Source organism: Mauremys mutica, chromosome 8, assembly GCF_020497125.1.
Source record: "Mauremys mutica isolate MM-2020 ecotype Southern chromosome 8, ASM2049712v1, whole genome shotgun sequence".
In the NCBI taxonomy this organism is placed as follows: domain Eukaryota; kingdom Metazoa; phylum Chordata; order Testudines; family Geoemydidae; genus Mauremys; species Mauremys mutica.
Genome location: NC_059079.1, coordinates 73362422 through 73382129, shown reverse-complemented (window position 1 = coordinate 73382129; position 19708 = coordinate 73362422). Strand labels below are relative to the sequence as shown.

The following is a 19708-nucleotide window of genomic DNA, read 5'->3' as shown; positions in this document are numbered from 1 at the left end:
TGGTAGCCAGTATCAAGGGGAGTACCCTAGGGGTTGGTTCTGGGGCCAGTTTTGTTCAACATCTTTATTAATGATCTGGATGATGGGATGGATTGCACCCTCAACAAGTTCACGGATGACACTGAGCTTGGGGGAGAGGTAGATTTGCTGGAGGGTAGGGATAGGGTCCAGTGTGAGCTATACAAATTGGAGGATTGGGCCAAAAGAAATCTGATGAGGTTCAACAAGGGCAAGGGCAAAGTCCTGCATTTAGGATGGAAGACTTCCATGAACTGCTACAGGCTGGGGACCGACTGGCTAAGCAGCAGTTCTGCAGAAAAAACCTGGGCAGTACAGTGGATGAGAAGCTAGATATGAGCCAACAGTGTGCCCTTGTTTCCAAGAAGGCTAACAGCATATTGGGCTGCATTAGTAGGAACATTGCCAGCAGATTGAGGGAAATTATTATTCCCCTCTATTTGGCACTGGTGAGACCACATCTGGAGTATTGCATCCAGTTTTGCTCCCCCACCCCAGTACAGAAAGGATGTGGACAAATTGGAGAGAGTCCAGCAGAGGACAACAAAAGTTATTAGGGTGTCTGGGGCACATGTGTCTGGGGCACATGAGTTATGAGGAGAGCCTGAGGGAACTGGTCTTATCTAGTCTGCAGAAGAGGAGAGTGAGGGGGGATTTGATAGCAGCCTTCAGCTACCTGAAGGAGGGTTCCAAAGAGGATGGAGCTAGGCTGCTCTCAGTGGTGGCAGATGACAGAACAAGGAGCAATGGTCTCAAGTTGCAGTGGGGGAGGTCTTCTGAGTGCTTGATTTCACAACTTTAATATTCCTTTAATGTAGGGTTCAGCTTTTGATGTTTCCATTTCTCAATGTATATTCCTAGGTTTTTTTAAAAAATATTTTTTGGGAAAAATCAGAAATTCTGTTGTGTGGAACCATATTAACCTGCCACATGGGTCATCAGCAAGGTTGGGACCTTCAAAGCCACAATGTTATCCTCTCTGTGGACCAACCACTAAAGAGGGAAGAGACAAACATTTCCCCAGTGGGTTTCACAGCTATTTGCTAGACAGCAGAGGACTGCTGAGACTCAGAAATTCTGTGTTTGGTTCCAACTTCTGAAGAAAAGTGTGCTGTAGTGATTACAGACCCTTCCTTCCTGTTCTTCCCCAAGCAAACCCTTTCTGAGCTTTTCGCCTCCAGCCTGTACTTCTCCCGGTCATTCTCAAAGCCCTGCTGTCATCTCAGTCTCCCACAATCCCTGTGTATTCAAGTGAGGCTACCCCTTCTTCAATCTGTGTTTGTCCTTGTAAGAGGGGCCATAAGATCACAACAGAGACAGTCTCCTTTCTCTCAGTTCCACTTCTATCTCCATCTGCACAGCAGAGACCCTTGTGCTGGTCCAACACCTTGTGCAGTTTATTTATATATGAGTCCCACCACCTTCACCACATACATGGCACCTTTCCAAGCATAGGGGAGAGCAATCTCTCTCTCCCTCTCTGTCTGCTTTCCCCCTTTTCATTTCCTTCCTGTGCCTATTCATGGGCTCTGGCTAATGGCTTTATTAGCCTTTCTGCCCTGTCCCAACCATAAATGAAGCACAGGTCTGCCTCCTCAACTCCAATCTGCTATGCCTGATTGGAGCTGCTGTGAACAGAGTGATGACTCAGGTTTCATACCTAGCACTCTATCATAGTCACGCTGTGGTGGTGGCACATGTGCAGTCCCATAGCATCTGTGGGGATAGATCATTCTCTATTCAGACAGAATCTTTAGAGAATAGAGCCGCCTGCTTCTAAACCTCTACTGAGAATGTGCAAACTCTGATTTTTCATAAGTTTATAACTCATCTAAATGCTTGCAAATCTTCACAGGGACTGCAAAAGGCACAATCCTAATACTATGGTGCCCACCCAGTAAATTTTCCCTGATCAAAAGCATCAGGGCAGGAGAGCTTCTCAATTAAATGGTTCTAAGAATTTTTTCAATATGAGAAAAACAATGTTTTCCCCTAATTCCATTCTCAGAAATGGATGAACTGTTTTAGCTGAAGGTTGAAAAACATTCAGCCTGAGGCAGCATGGCAAATTTCAGTCCAAAGAATTACATTTGACAAAGTTTAGCAACTGAAAAGAGAGTTTTATAATGGCAAAAGTTAAGTACTCCCAAATAGGCATTGCTACCAGTTCTAATTTCATGGAATTAATTACATTATTGTGTATACACAATATTTAGCCTTCTTTTTTGCTTAATAAGTTGTTTAAAGATAAGTTTCATACCCTTTATATGTTCACCGAACATTAGTCAATTTATGTATGAGATAAATGAGTGAATGAATGAATACTAGTTTCACCCATATGAATGTCTCCATTGACTAAACCGGGTGTTGAATCAGCCCCAGAATGAGACAGAATTCCCATAGAAATAGAAGCAGCTGGACATGTTATTTACAGGCTGGCTCTAACTTTTTTATCACCCCAAGCAAAAAAGAAGAGCGCCGCCCTGCCGTACCCCCACCCCGCGAGCACCGCGCCACCAAAACCCTGCCCCCAAGTGCCATGCTGCCCGAACCCTGCCCCGCTCCGAGCGCCGTTCTGCCCCAAGCCTCTACACCCCCTCTGAGCACCGCACCAGCCCCCGCCCCCCCAGCACCACACTGCCTGAAGCTCCGCCCGCTGAGCACCACGCTGCCCGAATCCCCGACCCCCGAGCACCATGCTGCCTGAAGCCCCGACCCCATTAGAGCACCGCGCCACACCAAGGCCCCGCCCCCCCTCTGAGCACCGCGCTGCCCCAAGCCCCTGCCGCCCAAAGCCCCGCCCCCGAGCGCCACGCTGCCCAAAGCCCCGACCCCCAGGTGCCATGCCGCCTGAAGCCCTGACCCTCTTAGAGCGCTGTGCCGAGGCCCCACCCCCCTCTGAGCACCGTGCTGCCCCTGCCCCCCCTCCGAGTGCCGCACCAGCCTCCCCCCCCCAGTGCCGCACCAAGCCCCTGCCCCCCCAGTGCCAGGCCGCTGAAACAAAAAAAAACCCTCCAGCGCTGCCCTGATGAACCAAAAAAAAAAAAACGGAGCATCACCCTGCCCCAAGGTGCTGCCCCAAGCACATGTTTGGTCGGCTGGTGCATGGAGCTGGCCCTGTGTGGATAATTTTCTGAAAATATCCATTCAACGTGCAGCGGTGGTCAAAAAAGCAAACAGAATTTTGAGAATCATAAAGAAAAAGCTAGATAATAAGACAGAAAATATCATATTGCTGCTATATAAATCCATGGTACACCCACATCTTGAATACTGGGGCCAGATGTGGTCACCCTATCTTAAAAAAGATATATTGGAATTGGAAAAGGTTCAGAAAGGGGCAACAGAAATGATTTGGGGTATGGAATGGCTTCTGTATGAGGAGAGATTAATAAGACTGGGACTTTTCATCTTGTAAAAGAGACACTTAAGGGGGGATATGATTGAGGTCTATAAAATTATGACTGGTGTAGAGAAAGTAAATAAGGAAGTGTTATTTACTTTTTCGCATAACACAAGAACTAGAGGTAACTAAATGAAATTAATAGGCAGCAGGTTTAAAACAAACAAAATGGAGTATTTTTTCACACAATGTACAGTCAGTCTGTAGAACTCTTTGCCAGAGGATGTTGTGAAGGCCAAGACTATAACAGGGTTCAAAAAAGAACTAGATAAATTCATGGAAGATAGGTTCATCAATGGCTATTAGCCAGGATGGGCATGGATGGTGTCCCTAGCCTCTGTTTTCCAGAAGCTGGGAATGGGTGGCAGGGAATGGATCACATGATGATTATCCATTCTGTTCATTCCCTCTGGGGCACCTGGCATTGGCCACTGTTGGAAGACAGGATACTGGGCTAGCTAAATGGACCTTTGGTCTGTTCCAGCATGGCCATTCTTATGTTCTTATGTTCAGATTTCAATCAGCGTGTCTATAAAGTGAGTGCTAGGAAAATGTGCCCATTGGCGCTCTGCTACTTACAGCAAATGCCACTGATCTGGATGAAGGCACAAACACAGATATAACAAACTTGTTCAGAAAAATCACAGAAAAGAGTTCCAGAATGTTTCAAATGGATTACAGAATGGGTGAAATATCAGTTCATCAGAATCTAGAGCATTAAGAATCTCAGTTACATGAAATGGAGGTCTGGACTCAGGACAAGGGAGAACTATAGGCAAGGGCCAAGGTAGTGATAGTAGGATTGGATGTGAATGATAACACACTGGATATTACACTCATGACTTTCATCTTGTTAGTAGCTGAAAAATCTCCCCTGGGGGACTGTGATCGCCCTTTTACATGTGCATGGATGAGATAACAGACAGAATGGGGAGGTCTGGTGCTCCATCACAGACAGACTTATATTTATACTAAAGAAAGCATTTGACAATTACTATAGTTTGGTGACTGACAGAGCCCTGGACAAGGAGTAGGTCTCGAGTCAGGTTACAATGTAAATATCACAGGCTTAGACTGAGGGACTCCACTCTGCAACCACCTTCCTCCCACTAATTATGTTGGACAAAAAATACAACCTGCCGGTCCTCAACCAATCATCCTATACTTCCTGTATCACAGAGAATAATCCCAAGGGGGCTTCCATTGTCACTTTAAAAGCAAATGATCCCGACTAGGAAGAGAACGCTAAAGTCACATATTCTACTCAGAGTGCAGATAGGAGAGGAAACAGAGCAGAGGAACAAGCACACACATTCACTACAATAAATTCTCATTACAGGAGAAAATGGATCATTAAGAAGCAAATGCTTCAGTGTTTTGGCTGTGATATTTCTAATCATATGGGAGATTCAGCAGTTGAATTTGCCAGACATAGGCTTATCTACACTACAAAATTAAGTCGACTTTATCGAGCCTCCAAATTAATTAAATTGATTGTGGGTGGCCACACCATGCCTATTGTCTTGATGGAGTGTGTCCTCACTAACAGTGCCTGCATCGATATGCATAAAGCAGTGCTTTGTGGGAAGCTATCCCAAAGTGCAACTTGCCACAGTGTGTTTTGAGACATTTGTTCAATGCCTCATGGGATCAAAACATTGTCACAGGGGAGAATGGGGACATTGTGTCAACATCCATGATGCACTGTGCTCCCTCCCTCATATCAATGGCAAACAACCCAGTGGTTTTCGCGCCTTAAAACCACTATGTGTACACCAAAACCACAGAAGCATGGAGCCTGCTCAGTTGTGCACTCTTGCTGTGAGCATCTCAAACACCTCATACCTTCTCCTGCAGTATTTCCAGAGCCGAAGTTAGGTTCGCTGCGTGGAACATAGCGATGTCCTGCAAGGAGCCCTGCTGCAAGCCATTGAAAAAACAATTCATAGTTGCTGCTGGCAGTCACAGAGCAGCTGCACTCTATTGAGTGCCATTTCTGGTCCCATGACGGGTGAGACCACATCGTTTTGCAGGTATAGGATGACAAGCAGTGGCTGTAGAACTTTCAGATGTTGAAAGCCACCCTCCAGGAACTTTGTGCAGAGCTTTCCCCTGCCCTGCAGTTCAGCAACACAAAAATGAGAGCTGCTCTGACAGTGGAGAAGTGAGTGGTAATCCCTCTTTGGAAGTTTGCAATGCCAGTCAGTTACCAGTCACTCTGGAATCAATTTGGAGTAGAAGCAGCAAAGAATCCTGTGGCACCTTATAGACTAACAGATGTTTTTGCAGCATGAGCTTTCGTGGGTGAATACCCACTTCTTCGGATGCAAGTACTTGCAAGACTACTTGCATCCGAAGAAGTGGGTATTCACCCACGAAAGCTCATGCTGCAAAAACATCTGTTAGTCTATAAGGTGCCACAGGATTCTTTGCTGCTTCTACAGAACCAGACTAACACGGCTACCCCTCTGAAATTTGGAGTAGGTAAATCAACTGTGGAAGCTGCTGTGTCCCAAGCATACAGGGCCATTAATTGACTTCTGCTATGAAGGGTTGTGAGTCTGGGAAATGTGCAGGACATAGTGAATGGTTTTGCCACAATGGCTTTCCATAATTGCGGTGGGGCAATAGATGGCACACATATCCCCATCTTGGCACCAGTCCACCTTTCCAAAGAGTACATAAACCAAAAGGGATATTTTCAATGGTGTTGCAAGTGCTGGTGAATCACAGGAGGCGTTTCACTGTGATCAGCGTAGGATGACTGGGAAAGGTTTATGACATGCACATCTTTAGGAACTTGGGTCTGTTAAAAAAGATGCAATCCAGGACTTTCTTTCCAGACTACAAAATGAACATTGATGATGTTCAGATGCCTATAGTTATCCTGGGGGATCCAGCCTACCCTTTGCTCCCAGGGGTCATGAAGCCATACACCAGCCGTCTGGACAGCAGTAAGGACCTGTTCAACTATAGACTCAACAAGTGAAGAACAGTGGTTGAATGTGCCTTTGGTCATTTAAAAGGGCGCTGGAGAAGTTTACTAACAGGGTGGGACCAGGGCTGGCTCCAGGTTTTCTGCCGCCCCAAGCAGAAAAAAAAAATGGGGCAGTGTGATCGCACCGCTCCGCTTCTTCGGCGGCAAGTCAGTGGTGGGTCCTTTGCTCCAAGAGGGACTGAGGGACCCGCCGCCGAATTGCTGCTGAAGACCCAGACATGCTGCCCCAATAGTGGCTGAAGGGCCGCCCCTTGGTATTGGCCACCCCAAGCGCCTGCTTCTTTAGCTGGTGCTTGGAGCCGGCCCTGGGTGGGACCTTAGTGAAGAGAACATTCCCATGGTTATAGCTGTCTGCTGTGTGCTCCATTATATCTGTGAAAAAGGGGGGAAATTTTCTGCAGGTGTGGGCAGTTGAGACAGATCACAGGACAGCCATTTTTTAGCAGCCAGACACCAGGGCAATAAGAAGAGCACAGCAAGGGGCACTGCATATCTGCGAGGCTTTGAAAAGCCATTTCAGTAATGAGTGACAGTAATGTGAGCTGCTTGTCTGCACTGTGCTTTCCCAAACCTTCATCTGGCTTGTATCACTTGTGGTCCCTGTAAAGCCAACCCCCTGCCCAAGCTCACTGCTTCTGTTCAGTAAAGAACATTTATTTCTCCAATCCATTTACTTTATTTAACAAACATAAGTAAAGAGGGAGAACAGAAAAAAAAAGATAACCTTGGGGAAAGGGGGTTGTAAAGTTAGAACGGGAGAAACATTTTTAGCTGTGTAACATAACACCGCATTCTAGATCATCAAAGGTCTGTGAATGGAAGCCTTCTGTTCCTTGTACCCTCCCCTCAAGTTAAGTGAAAGGGATAATGGACTTTTCATCCACGCCTCATGGAACTCTTGGGGGAGAATGATTCTGCACCAGGCAATGCTGGCTGGCTGTCCACCAGGGTCTTCAGAGGAACTCTACCCTCCTGCTTCTGTTCCTGCAGTTCAACCAGACTCCTCAACATGTCTGCTTGGTCCCTCATAATCTGAAGCATTGCATCCTGTGCTGCACACTCTTGGTCATGGGAGGCTTTCGTGCTATCCATGTCCATGTCTAACTTCTCAGACAGTGAAATCCTGCACACTCTCAGCTCTGTGTCAGCTGTCCTGGAGGCGTTTATTATCTCAGTGAATATGTCCTCCCGTGTTCTCTTTCTCCTTCTGCTAATCAGCAAAAGTCTGCTTTCAGGTGTTGATGACATGCTGAAGGACACATTTCCAGCTGTCTATTTTGGGAAAAATAAAGGAGCCATTGTACATGAATAAAATGTTTCCACAGCAGAGCTGTTTTTATAAAAAAAAAGAGATGATGATGACAACAGAATTAATTCAGGAGTTGCATGGGAAAGTGTCCTACCATGGTGGAGGAAATAAGACTGCCCTGCCCAGAAACCTTCTGCAAAGGATTGCAGAGTACCTCCATGAAAGTTTCCTAGAGATATCCATGGAGGATTCCTTGACTGTCCCAGTCCACATAAACATTCTTTTCTGGGGGCCACCATCTGCATAGGTGGAGCAGCCTCTCCACAGCAGAGAACCACAGCACCTCACTTTTTCTTCACAATAAACATGCAATATCACTGAATGTGTGTTCCTGCTAAAGTTTAACTGAACTTTGATTGTAACTGTATACTCACCAGAGGTGCCTTCCCCAGCATCACAGTCGGCCACTATGATGTCCTGCACCCCACAGGGCTCCAGGGTTAAAAATATTTCCTGGTTCTCGGGGAGAATGGATTCACCACTCTCCTGTCTCCCATTCTCCTCCTCCTCCTCTTCCTCCTTCACCATATCATCCTCCTTGTTGTCCCTAGACTCACAAACTTGTGAGATGTCCACATTGCTTGGGGGATACTGGTAGGGTCACCCCAGAGAATCGCATGCAGCTCATTGTAGAACCGGCATGTGTGGGGTTCAGCACCAGAACGACTGTTCACCTCCCTTGCCTTCTGGTACACTTGGCGATGTTTTTTTATTTTCATATGGCACTGCTGTGTGTCCCTTGTGTAGCCCTTCTCCCCCATTCCACAAGTGATCTTTGCATAGATGTCAGCATTTCTTCTGCTGGATCAGAGCTCTGCCTGTACAGACTTTTCTCCCCACACAGCAATGAGATCCAGCACATCCTGTGCAGACCAGGCTGGAGCACATTTGGGGTGTGTAGTCTCCTTGATCAGCTGTGCTCTAGCTAGCATGCTCCCAATGCTGATCAAACAGGAAATGGGAAATCAAAAATCCCCAGGGCTTAGCTTCCTTTGTACCTGGCTACACTGCAGCAGAGTTGAGAATGATCTCCAGAGTGGTCACAGATGAGCATTGTGGGACACCACCAGGAGGCCAATTAAGTTGAATTACACAATGCTGCATTGGCACTACCTTGCAGTCGACCCATGAAAATCAAATTAAGTGCTATGCCTCTCGCAGAGGTGGATTACAGAAGTCGACATTAGAGGTGACTTAGGTTGACGTAAAGGACCTGGTAGTGTAGACACATAAATTAACAGGTCAACATAAAGCGGCTTCCTTCGACCCAACTCCTTAGAGTTAAAATGAAAGCAAAAGGGATGAGACTCAAACACAGAGGGACAGGCCCAGGCTGGGGGCTCAGACCGCAAGTACTGTTTTCCCAATACTTTATTCTCTTTGCTTTGCCGAGTGCTCTCTGAGCAGATTCGATTCCTGAAGAAATGGCAAAAGGCTCCTTGTGGGGAATCTCGACAAGTATTTGAGACTGAATGTCAGAGAGCTGCCTCAGAGAAAGCTCTGTGTTCTTGCTATGGCTAAAGCAATACTTCGTTATCAATGCAGAAAATGGAAACTTGTATGTAAATGACAGAATAGACCAGGAGGGACCATGAAGGAAATCTCCAGTCGATTTTATAAAACTGGAAACTGTAGTTGAAAACCCTCTGAAAGTTTCCCATGTGAATGTTGAAATCCAGGACTTAAATGGTAATGCACCGCAGTTCAAAGGAAATATCACTGATCTAGAAATGATTGATGAACATTGTCGGGTGCCGAATTTCCACTGGATTCTGCACAAGATACTGATGTTGGGATGAATTCATTACAAAATTACCAGCTCAGCCCGGACCAACGTTTCTCCCTAGCAGTGAAGGGTAGACAGGATGGCAGTAAATACTCAGAACTATTCCTAGAGAAACACTTGGATGAGGAATGGCACGTAACTCATCACTTGATCCTGACAGCTGTGGAAGTGGGAGATGCAGTCAGAACCTGGACCGGTCAAATTAGGATTAAATTGACGCCAATGCATTCACTGAACAGATCTACAATGTCAGCCTGAGAGAAAATCTACCAAAATAATTCTTTGTACTGCAGGTGAAAGCCAGGAGTAATGAGGAAGGTCTTAACGCACAATTCACATTCATTCATACATACATTCAGCATCATACCAGAAAATGGTCTGCAAATGTTTACTCGGGATCTCGAAAACGGTAAAATCACAACTAAAGGAATTTTGGACTTTGAAGAGCAGATAAATACATCTTCGGAGCGGAAGCCAAAGATGGAGGGAAATAGCTGCCTACAGCAAGGTAGAAGTGGATGTTGTTGATCGGAAGGACAATGTCCCCCAGCTGATATCTGCATCAGTGTCCAGCCCAATTCTCGAAGACTGTTTCCCTTGGACAGTGATAGCTCTGATCTGTGTATCTGTCTGAGATGCAGGAGAAAATGGCAAGGTCAAATGTCATATAAAGGGTAACTCTCTGTTTCAGGTAATATCCTTTCCTAATAATTATTATAAGATGGTCACGGAGAACACTCAGGACAGAGAAAGGTCACCGGAATATAATATTACAGTTATAGCCAGAGACAAAGACATCCTCATGTCCACCCAGAAAACCATCCTGTGTTTTGATAATTACTTCAAAAAGTATATAGTTTTGCTTTGTGTGTTTAGTTTTAAAATATACCCTAATTAGGACATCACGATTATATACAGTGCTGAAAAAGTAAGTTGGCACACAGAAAAACAGATATCGCTTTATTTATCTGAGCAGTTGTAATTATTAGTTGAGACTCTGAGCGCCGCTGTTCACCATTCGGGGAGAGAGATGCAATGAGAAATGGAGCAGACAGACCAGTGTTTCACAGAACAGAACAGAGATCAAATCATCTTCAAGCGGCAGCATCGCTGAATAAATCCTCTGCACTCGGCTTGGATTATAAAGCCAATAGAAGAAAGCCTGTCTCCGAACTCTGTGTGCTGGTTCCAGCTCAGATGTCTCTTTAGAGAGCTGGAAATGGCGAATACACACATGCTGCTGGGAAACAAAGGACAAGTCCTGTTCTGCCTCATATTGGTTAATGTTTGGGAGGCGGTTTCTGGGCAGATTCGCTATTCGATTCCCGAGGAAATGCAGAAAGGCTCCATTGTGGGGAACATTGCAAAGGATCTGGGGCTGGATATAAAGGACCTCTCAGACCGCGGAGTCCGCATTGTTGGCAGAGGTAGGACTCGGTATTTTACTTTGAATATTAAAAGCGGCCATTTATACCCTACGGAAAGAGTAGACAGAGAGCAAATCTGTGGCCAGCTAGAGGTGTGTCTGTTAAATTTTGAAATTATAGTAGAGGACAAAATGAAGGTTTTCGGAGTTGAAGTTGAAATCACAGATATTAATGACAATGAGCCCCGCTTCCAGGAAGATGAATTGGAATTTAGAATCAGTGAGTTCACCGCTGTGGGAACCCGATATTCTCTTGAGGGGGCGCAGGATCCGGATGTGGGAACCAATTCTGTGCAGGGCTATTATCTCAGCAGTAGCAAACACTTCTTTCTGGATGTGCAAACGGGACCTGGCGGGGACAAATATGTCGAACTGGTGCTGGAAAAATCTCTAGACCGGGAAGAACAAGCTGTTCACGATCTAATCCTCACAGCCACTGACGGGGGAGATCCAGTCAGGTCCGGCACTGCGCAAATCCGCGTTATTGTCCTTGACGCAAATGACAACGCGCCAGTTTTCAGCCAGCCTGTCTATAAAGTGAGTGTTTTGGAAAATGTGCTCGTCGGGTCTCTGCTGCTGACAGTAAACGCCACAGATCCCGACGAAGCGATAAATTCGGAAGTCGCATATTCACTCCGGAAGATGAAAGACAAAGCGTCTCAGATATTCCAAGTGGATTCTAAAACGGGAGAAATATCAACTGTGGGAAACCTGGACTATGAGGAAGCTGCATCATATGAAATGGAGGTTCAAGCAAAGGACGTTGGAGACCTCTCGGCCAGGTCTAAAGTTCTGATAGCTGTTATTGATGTCAATGATAATGCTCCTGAAATTACAGTCACGTCTGCAATCAAATCCGTGAGTGAAGACAGCCCTCCAGGGACTGTGATCGCTCTAATAAATTTACACGATCGAGATTCAGGCGAGAATGGAGAGGTCACGTGCTCCATCCCCAGAAACATCCCATTTTGGTTACAGAAATCATTCGATAATTATTACAGTTTGGTGACTGACAAAGCCCTAGACAGGGAGCAGGTCTTGGATTACAATGTAACTGTCACAGCCACAGACCGAGGGACTCCTCCTTTATCCTCAACAGCAACAATTTTAATACAGCTTTTAGACATAAACGACAACGCTCCTGTCTTCAACCAGACATCCTACACTTTGTACATCACAGAGAACAATCCCAGAGGAGCTTCCGTTTGTTCCCTGAAAGCGAATGATCCCGACTGGAGGGAGAACGCCCGAGTCACTTACTCCATTATTGAAGAAGACAGAAGCGAAGTGTCCTTGTCCTCCTACATTTCCATTAACTCGGAGACCGGGGCTCTCTACGCTCTGCGCTCCTTCGATTACGAACAGTTCCGGGAGATTCGGTTCCAAGTGCAGGCTCAGGATGGGGGTTCCCCACCTCTCAGCAGTAATGTCTCCGTCACTCTCTTTATACTGGATCAGAATGACAACAGCCCGCACATCTTACACCCCTCCTTTCCCACCGATGGCTCCACGGGAGTGGAATTGGCCCCTCGCTCCTCCGAGCCAGGTTACTTGGTCACTAAGGTGGTGGCGGTGGATGCAGACTCCGGGCAGAACGCCTGGCTCTCCTACCAGCTGCTGAAGGCTACAGAGCCGGGGCTCTTCTCTGTGGGACTCCACAGCGGCGAGATCAGGACGGCGCGCTACTTCCTCGACAAAGATCCGCTCAAGCAAAGTCTGGTGGTTTTAGTGAAGGACAACGGGCAGCCCCCTCTCTCTGCCACGGCCACTGTGACGGTGGTGGTGTCTGACAGCATCCCCGAAATCCTCTCTGATTTAAGAAGCCTCTCAGCGCCTGCAGCAGACCCCCAGTCCAGCCTCACCTTGTATTTGGTGATCGCTGTGGCTTCCGTTTCCTGCTTGTTCTTTACCTTTATCATAGTGTTAGTGGCCTTGAGGCTCCGCCGGTGGAGAAACTCGCAGCTGTTTGACTCCTCGAGTGTGACGTTCAGTGGAGTTCCCGTCTCGCAGTTTGTGGGGCTCGATGGAGTCAGAGCTTTCCTTCACTCCTACTCACATGAGGTTTCTCTCACCACGGACTCCAGAAAGAGCCAGTGTATCCAGTCAGAATTAAACTATTCAAATACCCTCACTAATGGGCCAATTAATGAGAAAAAGGAACGTCTCTTAATTGCAGAAAACTCGAAGAATAATGAGGGGAATGATGTGTTTGGTCAGGTAAGTTTTCTTTAGTTCCTTTTTAAAATGTTTTGACATACGTGTAATTATATAGTTTTGTTACCAAAATGTCGGGGCCGCCTAGCTGAGAGCCAATCAGGGGCGCTCTAGGATTTGCGGCTCCTCAAGCAGGGCGGCACGCCGCGGGGGGCGCTCTGGCCGTCGCGGGTCCTGCGGCTCTGGTGGACCTCCCGCAGACGTGCCTGCTGCGGGTCTGCCCCGGGACCAGCGGACCCTCCGCAGGCATGTCTGCGGGAGGTCCACCGGAGCCCCGGGACCGGTGACTGGCAGAGCGCCCCCCTTGGCATGTCGCTCTGCTTGGGGCAGCGAAATGGCTAGAGCCGCCCCTGCATGTAGGGTATGCCTGTGGACGGAGAACTCTAGAGCTTGTCCATGCCATGTGCTATGAAGCTTGTGTTTGGGACAAAGGAAGTACTAGCCACATGGCAAAAGAATATGAAAGGCAGCTGCATCTTCATTTTGTCTTTATTCCTGTTTCTCACCTCTGGAATAACTTTTTCTACAAATAAAGCTCTGAACAAAGGACTGAATGACCAGTCCAAGCTGTGGATGTATTCCAGAGGGACTTTCAAGCCAGAAAACTCACCAATACTAAGAATCTGATATATGGACTTTGACGTCTCTGTATGTATCTGGGTGCTTTATCATTTAATAACTCTCTTCTTGTTCTTTCTTTTTTTTATAATAAACCTTTAGTTTTAGACACTAAAGGATTGTTTGGAAGTGTGATATTTTTGGTAAGATCCAAAATAATATTGACCTGGTAAGGTGGCTGGCCCTTTGGTGTCAGAAGAACATTTTGTACAGTGTTTGTAAATAACTTCTCACTGTACTGGATCTATGTGCTGATTGGGAGCCGGGAACTTAAATGCAATAAAGGGGGGCGTGTAGTTTCTCTTTTTAGTTTCTTGATAACCAGTGTGGAGGATCAGAAACATGGTTTGTGACTTGTTGGTGACTTTAACTTCAGTGTTGCCCACCAGTTTTGGGAGTATCTGATCTCCCTTTTGCAGCCTGCCCTGATCTTAGCATTTTCAGTGAGGGCTGCCCCAGGCACACCAGGTCACAAGCACAACCCTATTTCTTGAAATAATGAATGCAAAACCCATCTTCTCTCTCCAGAATATACAAACTTCACAAGATGTAAGAATAAGTATTTTATTTTCAAAGCGATACCAGAATTAAAGCATAAACAGAATCCCCATGTCTTCCATCAGAGCTCTGGCTATTAGGAGGAAAATGCAATAATAATAAAAATACAATTACACTTTATTTTCAAGCAAACAACTTTGATAAAGGATAAAGGAAGTGCTACTGTAAACTATAGAGATGTCCGTGGGTGTTTGGAGGAATCTTTTAAAATCTAACTAAGGCTAGAACCGACTGGATCGAGAATAATTGTAAAGCATTTATATTAAATGTATTAGAATACTTTTCCTCGTGTCTAGATCTCTATCGGTGACTTCATTAGCTTTGTGTGCTGCAGTTCTCCGGTTGAGCTCAGAGTGCCGCTGTTGGCCAATGCGGTGCGGAGCTACAGCCTGAAATCCATTACAGCCGACTGCAGCCTGATTTCTCAATCACACAGTGCAGATCGCAGATAAAACAACCCGAGAAACGCGCACACAGGCTCGCTGCTCAGAGAAAGTCTCCCTCCGGACTCTGATGTTCAATTAGCCTGAGCAATTGAATTCATTTTCTCTTCATTACCTGGGATATTTACCATATAGCTGATTTATAAGCACTTTTGTACAGAATAAAGAAGAGAGCGTTCGTGAAAATGCATGGGATGGAAACCAGGCACAGACCGAGCGGCCGGGCAGTCAGACAGCAGGTACTGTTGTTTCCCTTCTTATTGTTTTTGTTCTGCCGGGCGGTCTCGGAGCAGATTCGTTATTCGATTCCGGAGGAAATGGCCAAAGGTTCCCTTGTGGGGAAGCTCGCCAACGATTTGGGATTGAGTATCCGAGAGCTTCCGCAGCGAAAGCTCCGTGTCAATTCGGAAAAGCAATACTTCAGTGTGGATGGGGAAAATGGCAACCTGTATGTGAATGGCAGGATAGACCGGGAGGAGATATGCGGGGAAACACCCCTTTGTGTCCTGACACTCGAAACGGTGGTGGAAAATCCTTTGAATGTTTTCCATGTGAATGTAGCAATCCAGGACATTAATGATAACGCCCCGCGGTTCAAGACAAACAACATTGATTTAGCAATTATTGAATCCGCACTGCCTGGTGCGCGGTTTCCACTAGAATCTGCGCAAGATCCAGACGTTGGAGTCAACTCACTGAAGAGTTACCAACTCACCAAGAACCCGCATTTTATCCTGTCAGTAAACGAGAGTCCAGATGAAAACAAATATGCTGAGTTAATTTTGGAAAAACCTTTGGATCGCGAAAAGCAAAACTCTCATCACTTGATCCTGACGGCAGTGGATGGGGGAGATCCAGTCAGAACGGGGACGGTTCAGATTAGGATTAATGTTATTGATACCAATGACAATCGCCCCGAATTTGCTGAAGAGATCTACAAAGTAAGCCTGAAAGAAAATCTACCAAATGGCTCCTTAGTGGTTCAGGTGAAAGCCACGGATCAGGATGAAGGGTTAAATGGCCAAATAACATACATTTTTAGCAACATTAAAGAAAATGCTCATAAATTATTTCATTTAGATCCTGTGAATGGAAGAATTACAAATATGGGGATTCTGGATTTTGAGAAAACAAATACATACACAATACGTATAGAGGCCAGAGATGGGGGAGGACAATCTGCTCACTGCAAAGTTCAAATAGAAATTCTTGATGAGAACGACAATGTTCCGGAAGTGACGTTCACATCCATATTCAGTCCCATTCCAGAAGACTCAGTACCCGGCACAGTGACGGCTCTGATCAAAGCCTATGACCGAGATGCCGGTGAAAATGGAGACGTCACCTGTCATCTTCAACACAACTTGCCTTTTAAAATAGTGTCGTCCTCTAATAATTATTACAAAATTCTCACAGACAGCACCCTGGACAGGGAAAGGACCCCGGAGTACAATATCACAATCACAGCCACAGACAACGGCTCTCCCCCACTCTGCACCCAGAAAACCATCCTGTTACAAATCTCGGATATCAATGACAACGCCCCGGTCTTTCAGAAACCTTCCTACACCGCCTATGTGCCAGAGAACAATCCCTCGGGGGCCTCTATTTTCAGTGTAAAAGCCTCAGACCGGGATTTGGACCGGAACGCCCGAGTCACTTACTCCATCCTCAGCAGCAACCTCCAGGAGGTGCCTCTCTCCTCCTACATCTCCATTAACTCCCACACCGGAGCTATCTATGCGCAGCGCTCCTTCGACTACGAGCAATTCCGGGAGTTTGAAGTGCAAGTGAAGGCCCAAGACGGCGGGTCCCCTCCTCTCAGCAGCAATGTCACCGTCAGGGTGTTTATTCTGGATCAGAATGATAACGCCCCTCACATCCTGTACCCTTCCCTGGGAGCCGATGGCTCCGCCTTGTTCGAGATGGTCCCTCGCTCGGCTGAGGCAGGTTATCTGGTGACTAAGGTGGTGGCGGTGGATGCTGACTCAGGACACAATGCCTGGCTCTCCTACCATCTGCTCCAGGCCACGGAACCGACGTTCTTCAGCATGGGGCTGCACACCGGGGAGATCCGGACAGCCCGCGCCTTTGCGGACAGAGATGCTTTGAAGCACAAGCTGGTCACCCTGGTGAAGGATAACGGGCAGCCGCCTCTGTCAGCCACAGTGACTCTCAACCTGGTGTTTGCTGAGTACTTCCAAGAGGCTCTTCCGGAAATGAGCGACCAATCGGGTGACTCGGCACCTCAGTCTGATTTACAGTTTTACTTGGTGCTGGCTTTAGCCTTGATCTCATTTTTGTTCCTCCTGACAGTGACACTGGCCATTGTGATGAAATGTGGAAGGTCGATGAATCTTCCAGTTTTGCGATGTTTCGGTTCTGATTATTCCAAGGAGGGTCCCGGATTGCCCCCCAGCTACTGCGATGGGACTTTACCGTATAGCTATAATCTGTGTTCAGCCGCAGACTCTGGCATAATGGCGTTTAGTCTCCTTAAATCAAATGGTCAGAACTTCATAGAAGAGAACATTCTTTGCAGGGACAACTCTGGAATGCTACCTATGAGCAGTAAATCTGCTCCTGGTGACCCAAAGTCTGAAGCCGAAGCACTTGGTGAGGTGAGTCTTTGTACAGATTCGCTCGTATATCAGGGCTTTTTAAATTCCATTTCTTTTAACTCGAAATCAGAGTTCTTAATAGTTAAAAATATTGTTATTTGGATTAGTTATTTCTAGTATCATCAGCTTTTATCGCTTTAGGATAGGGGGTCTAATACATAGATTTTTTTTCAGTAGAGTGTCTGAATTTCCTTCAGTGTGTCAAAGTAACATGAATCAGCATTTTGTTTTGTTTAATTATGAGATACATTGTGAAGCATAATGTTCTTTAGGAGTAGCTTCCTTGTAGCATTTGAAAAAGACCATATATTGTCAGTTTGGGTGTATACACATAAAATGTACATGCTCACATATTATATAGGTATACTTAAATTTATAATAATCTAGGTATAAAACAAAATTATACATTTATATATAATAATTTTTATATATAATATATATACATTTATATATAATAATTTTGAAAACAGTTAAAACTCAAATAAACGCTTGCATCTACAATGCATATACTGCCTTGAGAGTTTTCTCTGTTCCTAGTCTGTCCTATTCTATGTAGGTTTTTATACCTTGCTCTTCACCATAATGTCTGAGTTCCTCCCAGTAGTGCATTAAGCAATGTGAGTACACATCTGCCATCTAGATTAGAGAAGCCAAGGTCAAATAAGTGTGCCTTGTATTTGGAACAGAAAGTGGTGATGTTTGTGATGGTCCTTAGTTCCTGAGAGAGTTCATTCCACAGTCTCTGCTCCCAGAGAGAGTTCTTTCCCCAAACAAATGGTTTTAATTTTATTGTTCAAAATTCCATTTTGCCAGAGGAGCAAAGCAGATGACCACGGTCTTTGTCCCAAAGCATTACAGTCTTGTTGGTGTTCTGGGCCCAAGGAAGTGATCACTTGGACAATAAGGACCATCACCTTGAACAAGATTTGAAATTGTATTGGAAGCCAGTGTAGACAGTAGAGGACAGGCAACCTATGTTGTTGAGGAGATGAGCTGCAGCATTTTGAACTAGTTGGAATTTTCAAAGTGCTGAAGGTTTAATGACAAAATATATAGCATTGCTGTAATCCAGTCAAGAGGTAATACAGGCATGAATAACTGAGGCCAGGTCTTCATTACCAGGATGGGATGGAGTCTCATAGACAAGTGGAGGTGAAAGAAATCATTAATCACAGCTGTTGTTTGTAAGACCTCAGCATCAGCAAGAAATCCAATAGTACACCTAAACTACAGATTGGATTTACCAAGTGTAGATCTGAAATTTCAGGTAAAGGAGACTTCACTGTGACTGCAAACTCCTCAAAATACTTTCCGCTTCCCACCAACATCACCTCTGTTTTGTTCAGTTCCAGCTTCAGCGAGCTATTCTTCGTCCAGGAGCTGATTTCATCTAAGCACTGCGCCATCTTGGTGGTAGTGGTGTGGCTTTATGCAGTGAAGAATAGGTGAGCCAGGACCACCTGGGCCACCATATAGATTTTAATAGGGCTGCATGAGATTAAAATCATGTCAGAATTTGGCCCTTTTGAATAAGTAGACAAATTCGCATGCTTATAGTTAATGTTTAACTTAACTTTTTGATATCTTATGTACTGAAGGTGATTGATGTGTCATGAGATTAAACTGGTAGTGTCTCTGTATGTGTGTGCGTGCGTGCATGTGCATGTGTGCACCTGTGTGTGCAGGAGGTAACGAAATGTACTTCAAATTTTTTAAAAAATATAAAATAGAATGATTTGCATATGTTGAATTTTTATGTCGAAAGTATATTTGGAGGAATTTTCCATGGTCCTGTGAGATGCTTTTCATTTTCAACACCTAATAATTGTTCAAGAGACCTTTTATCACTGATCAATAGTAAGAATCCTAGGAGGGAACCTCATGTGGTTTTTACACATTGGTTTTTCAAAATAAAAAAGGACATTTTTAATTATGTTAAGCATTTTCTATTCTCTGTAGGAAGACTTCATTTTAGAAAGAAAGAAAGAAAGAAAGAAAGAAAGAAAGAAAGAAAGAAAGAAAGAAAGAAAGAAAGAAAGAAAGAAAGAAAGAAAGAAAGAAAGAAAGAAAGAAAGAAAGAAAGAAAGAAAGAAAGAAAGAAAGAAAGAAAGTTCATTCCACAGTCCCGCTGCAAGTCCCGCGGCCCGGCTCCCTCGGCCCAAGCGCTGTGAAACCTTACTGAAAGAGACATTCTATAGTGTAAATGGGAATAACCCATGAAATTAGCCAGTTAGCCTGACATAAATCCAAGAGAAAACAGTCGTAGTACCTGATACATGACTTTATCAATAACATTTATAGGTCCAGTTGCTAG

The 19708-nt window shown here is 45.4% G+C and overlaps 1 protein-coding gene across 9 annotated transcripts in view; it reads left to right on the top strand.

Moving 5' to 3' along the window:
* The window catches only part of LOC123376084 (protocadherin gamma-A4-like), a 360280-nt gene that overhangs the window by 90610 nt on the left and 249962 nt on the right, over positions 1-19708 (top strand). The window contains exon 1 of one of the 9 annotated variants that reach the window (XM_045027776.1): positions 10693-13157. The exons of 7 other annotated variants lie outside the window; for them this stretch is intronic. In XM_045027776.1, the coding sequence (XP_044883711.1) occupies positions 10734-13157 (2424 nt within the window). In that variant the 5' untranslated portion in view covers positions 10693-10733. Of the gene's footprint in view, positions 1-10692; positions 13158-15075; positions 17395-19708 lie in introns of those variants that run through there. One more of the 9 variants, XM_045027797.1, reaches the window with a different exon arrangement.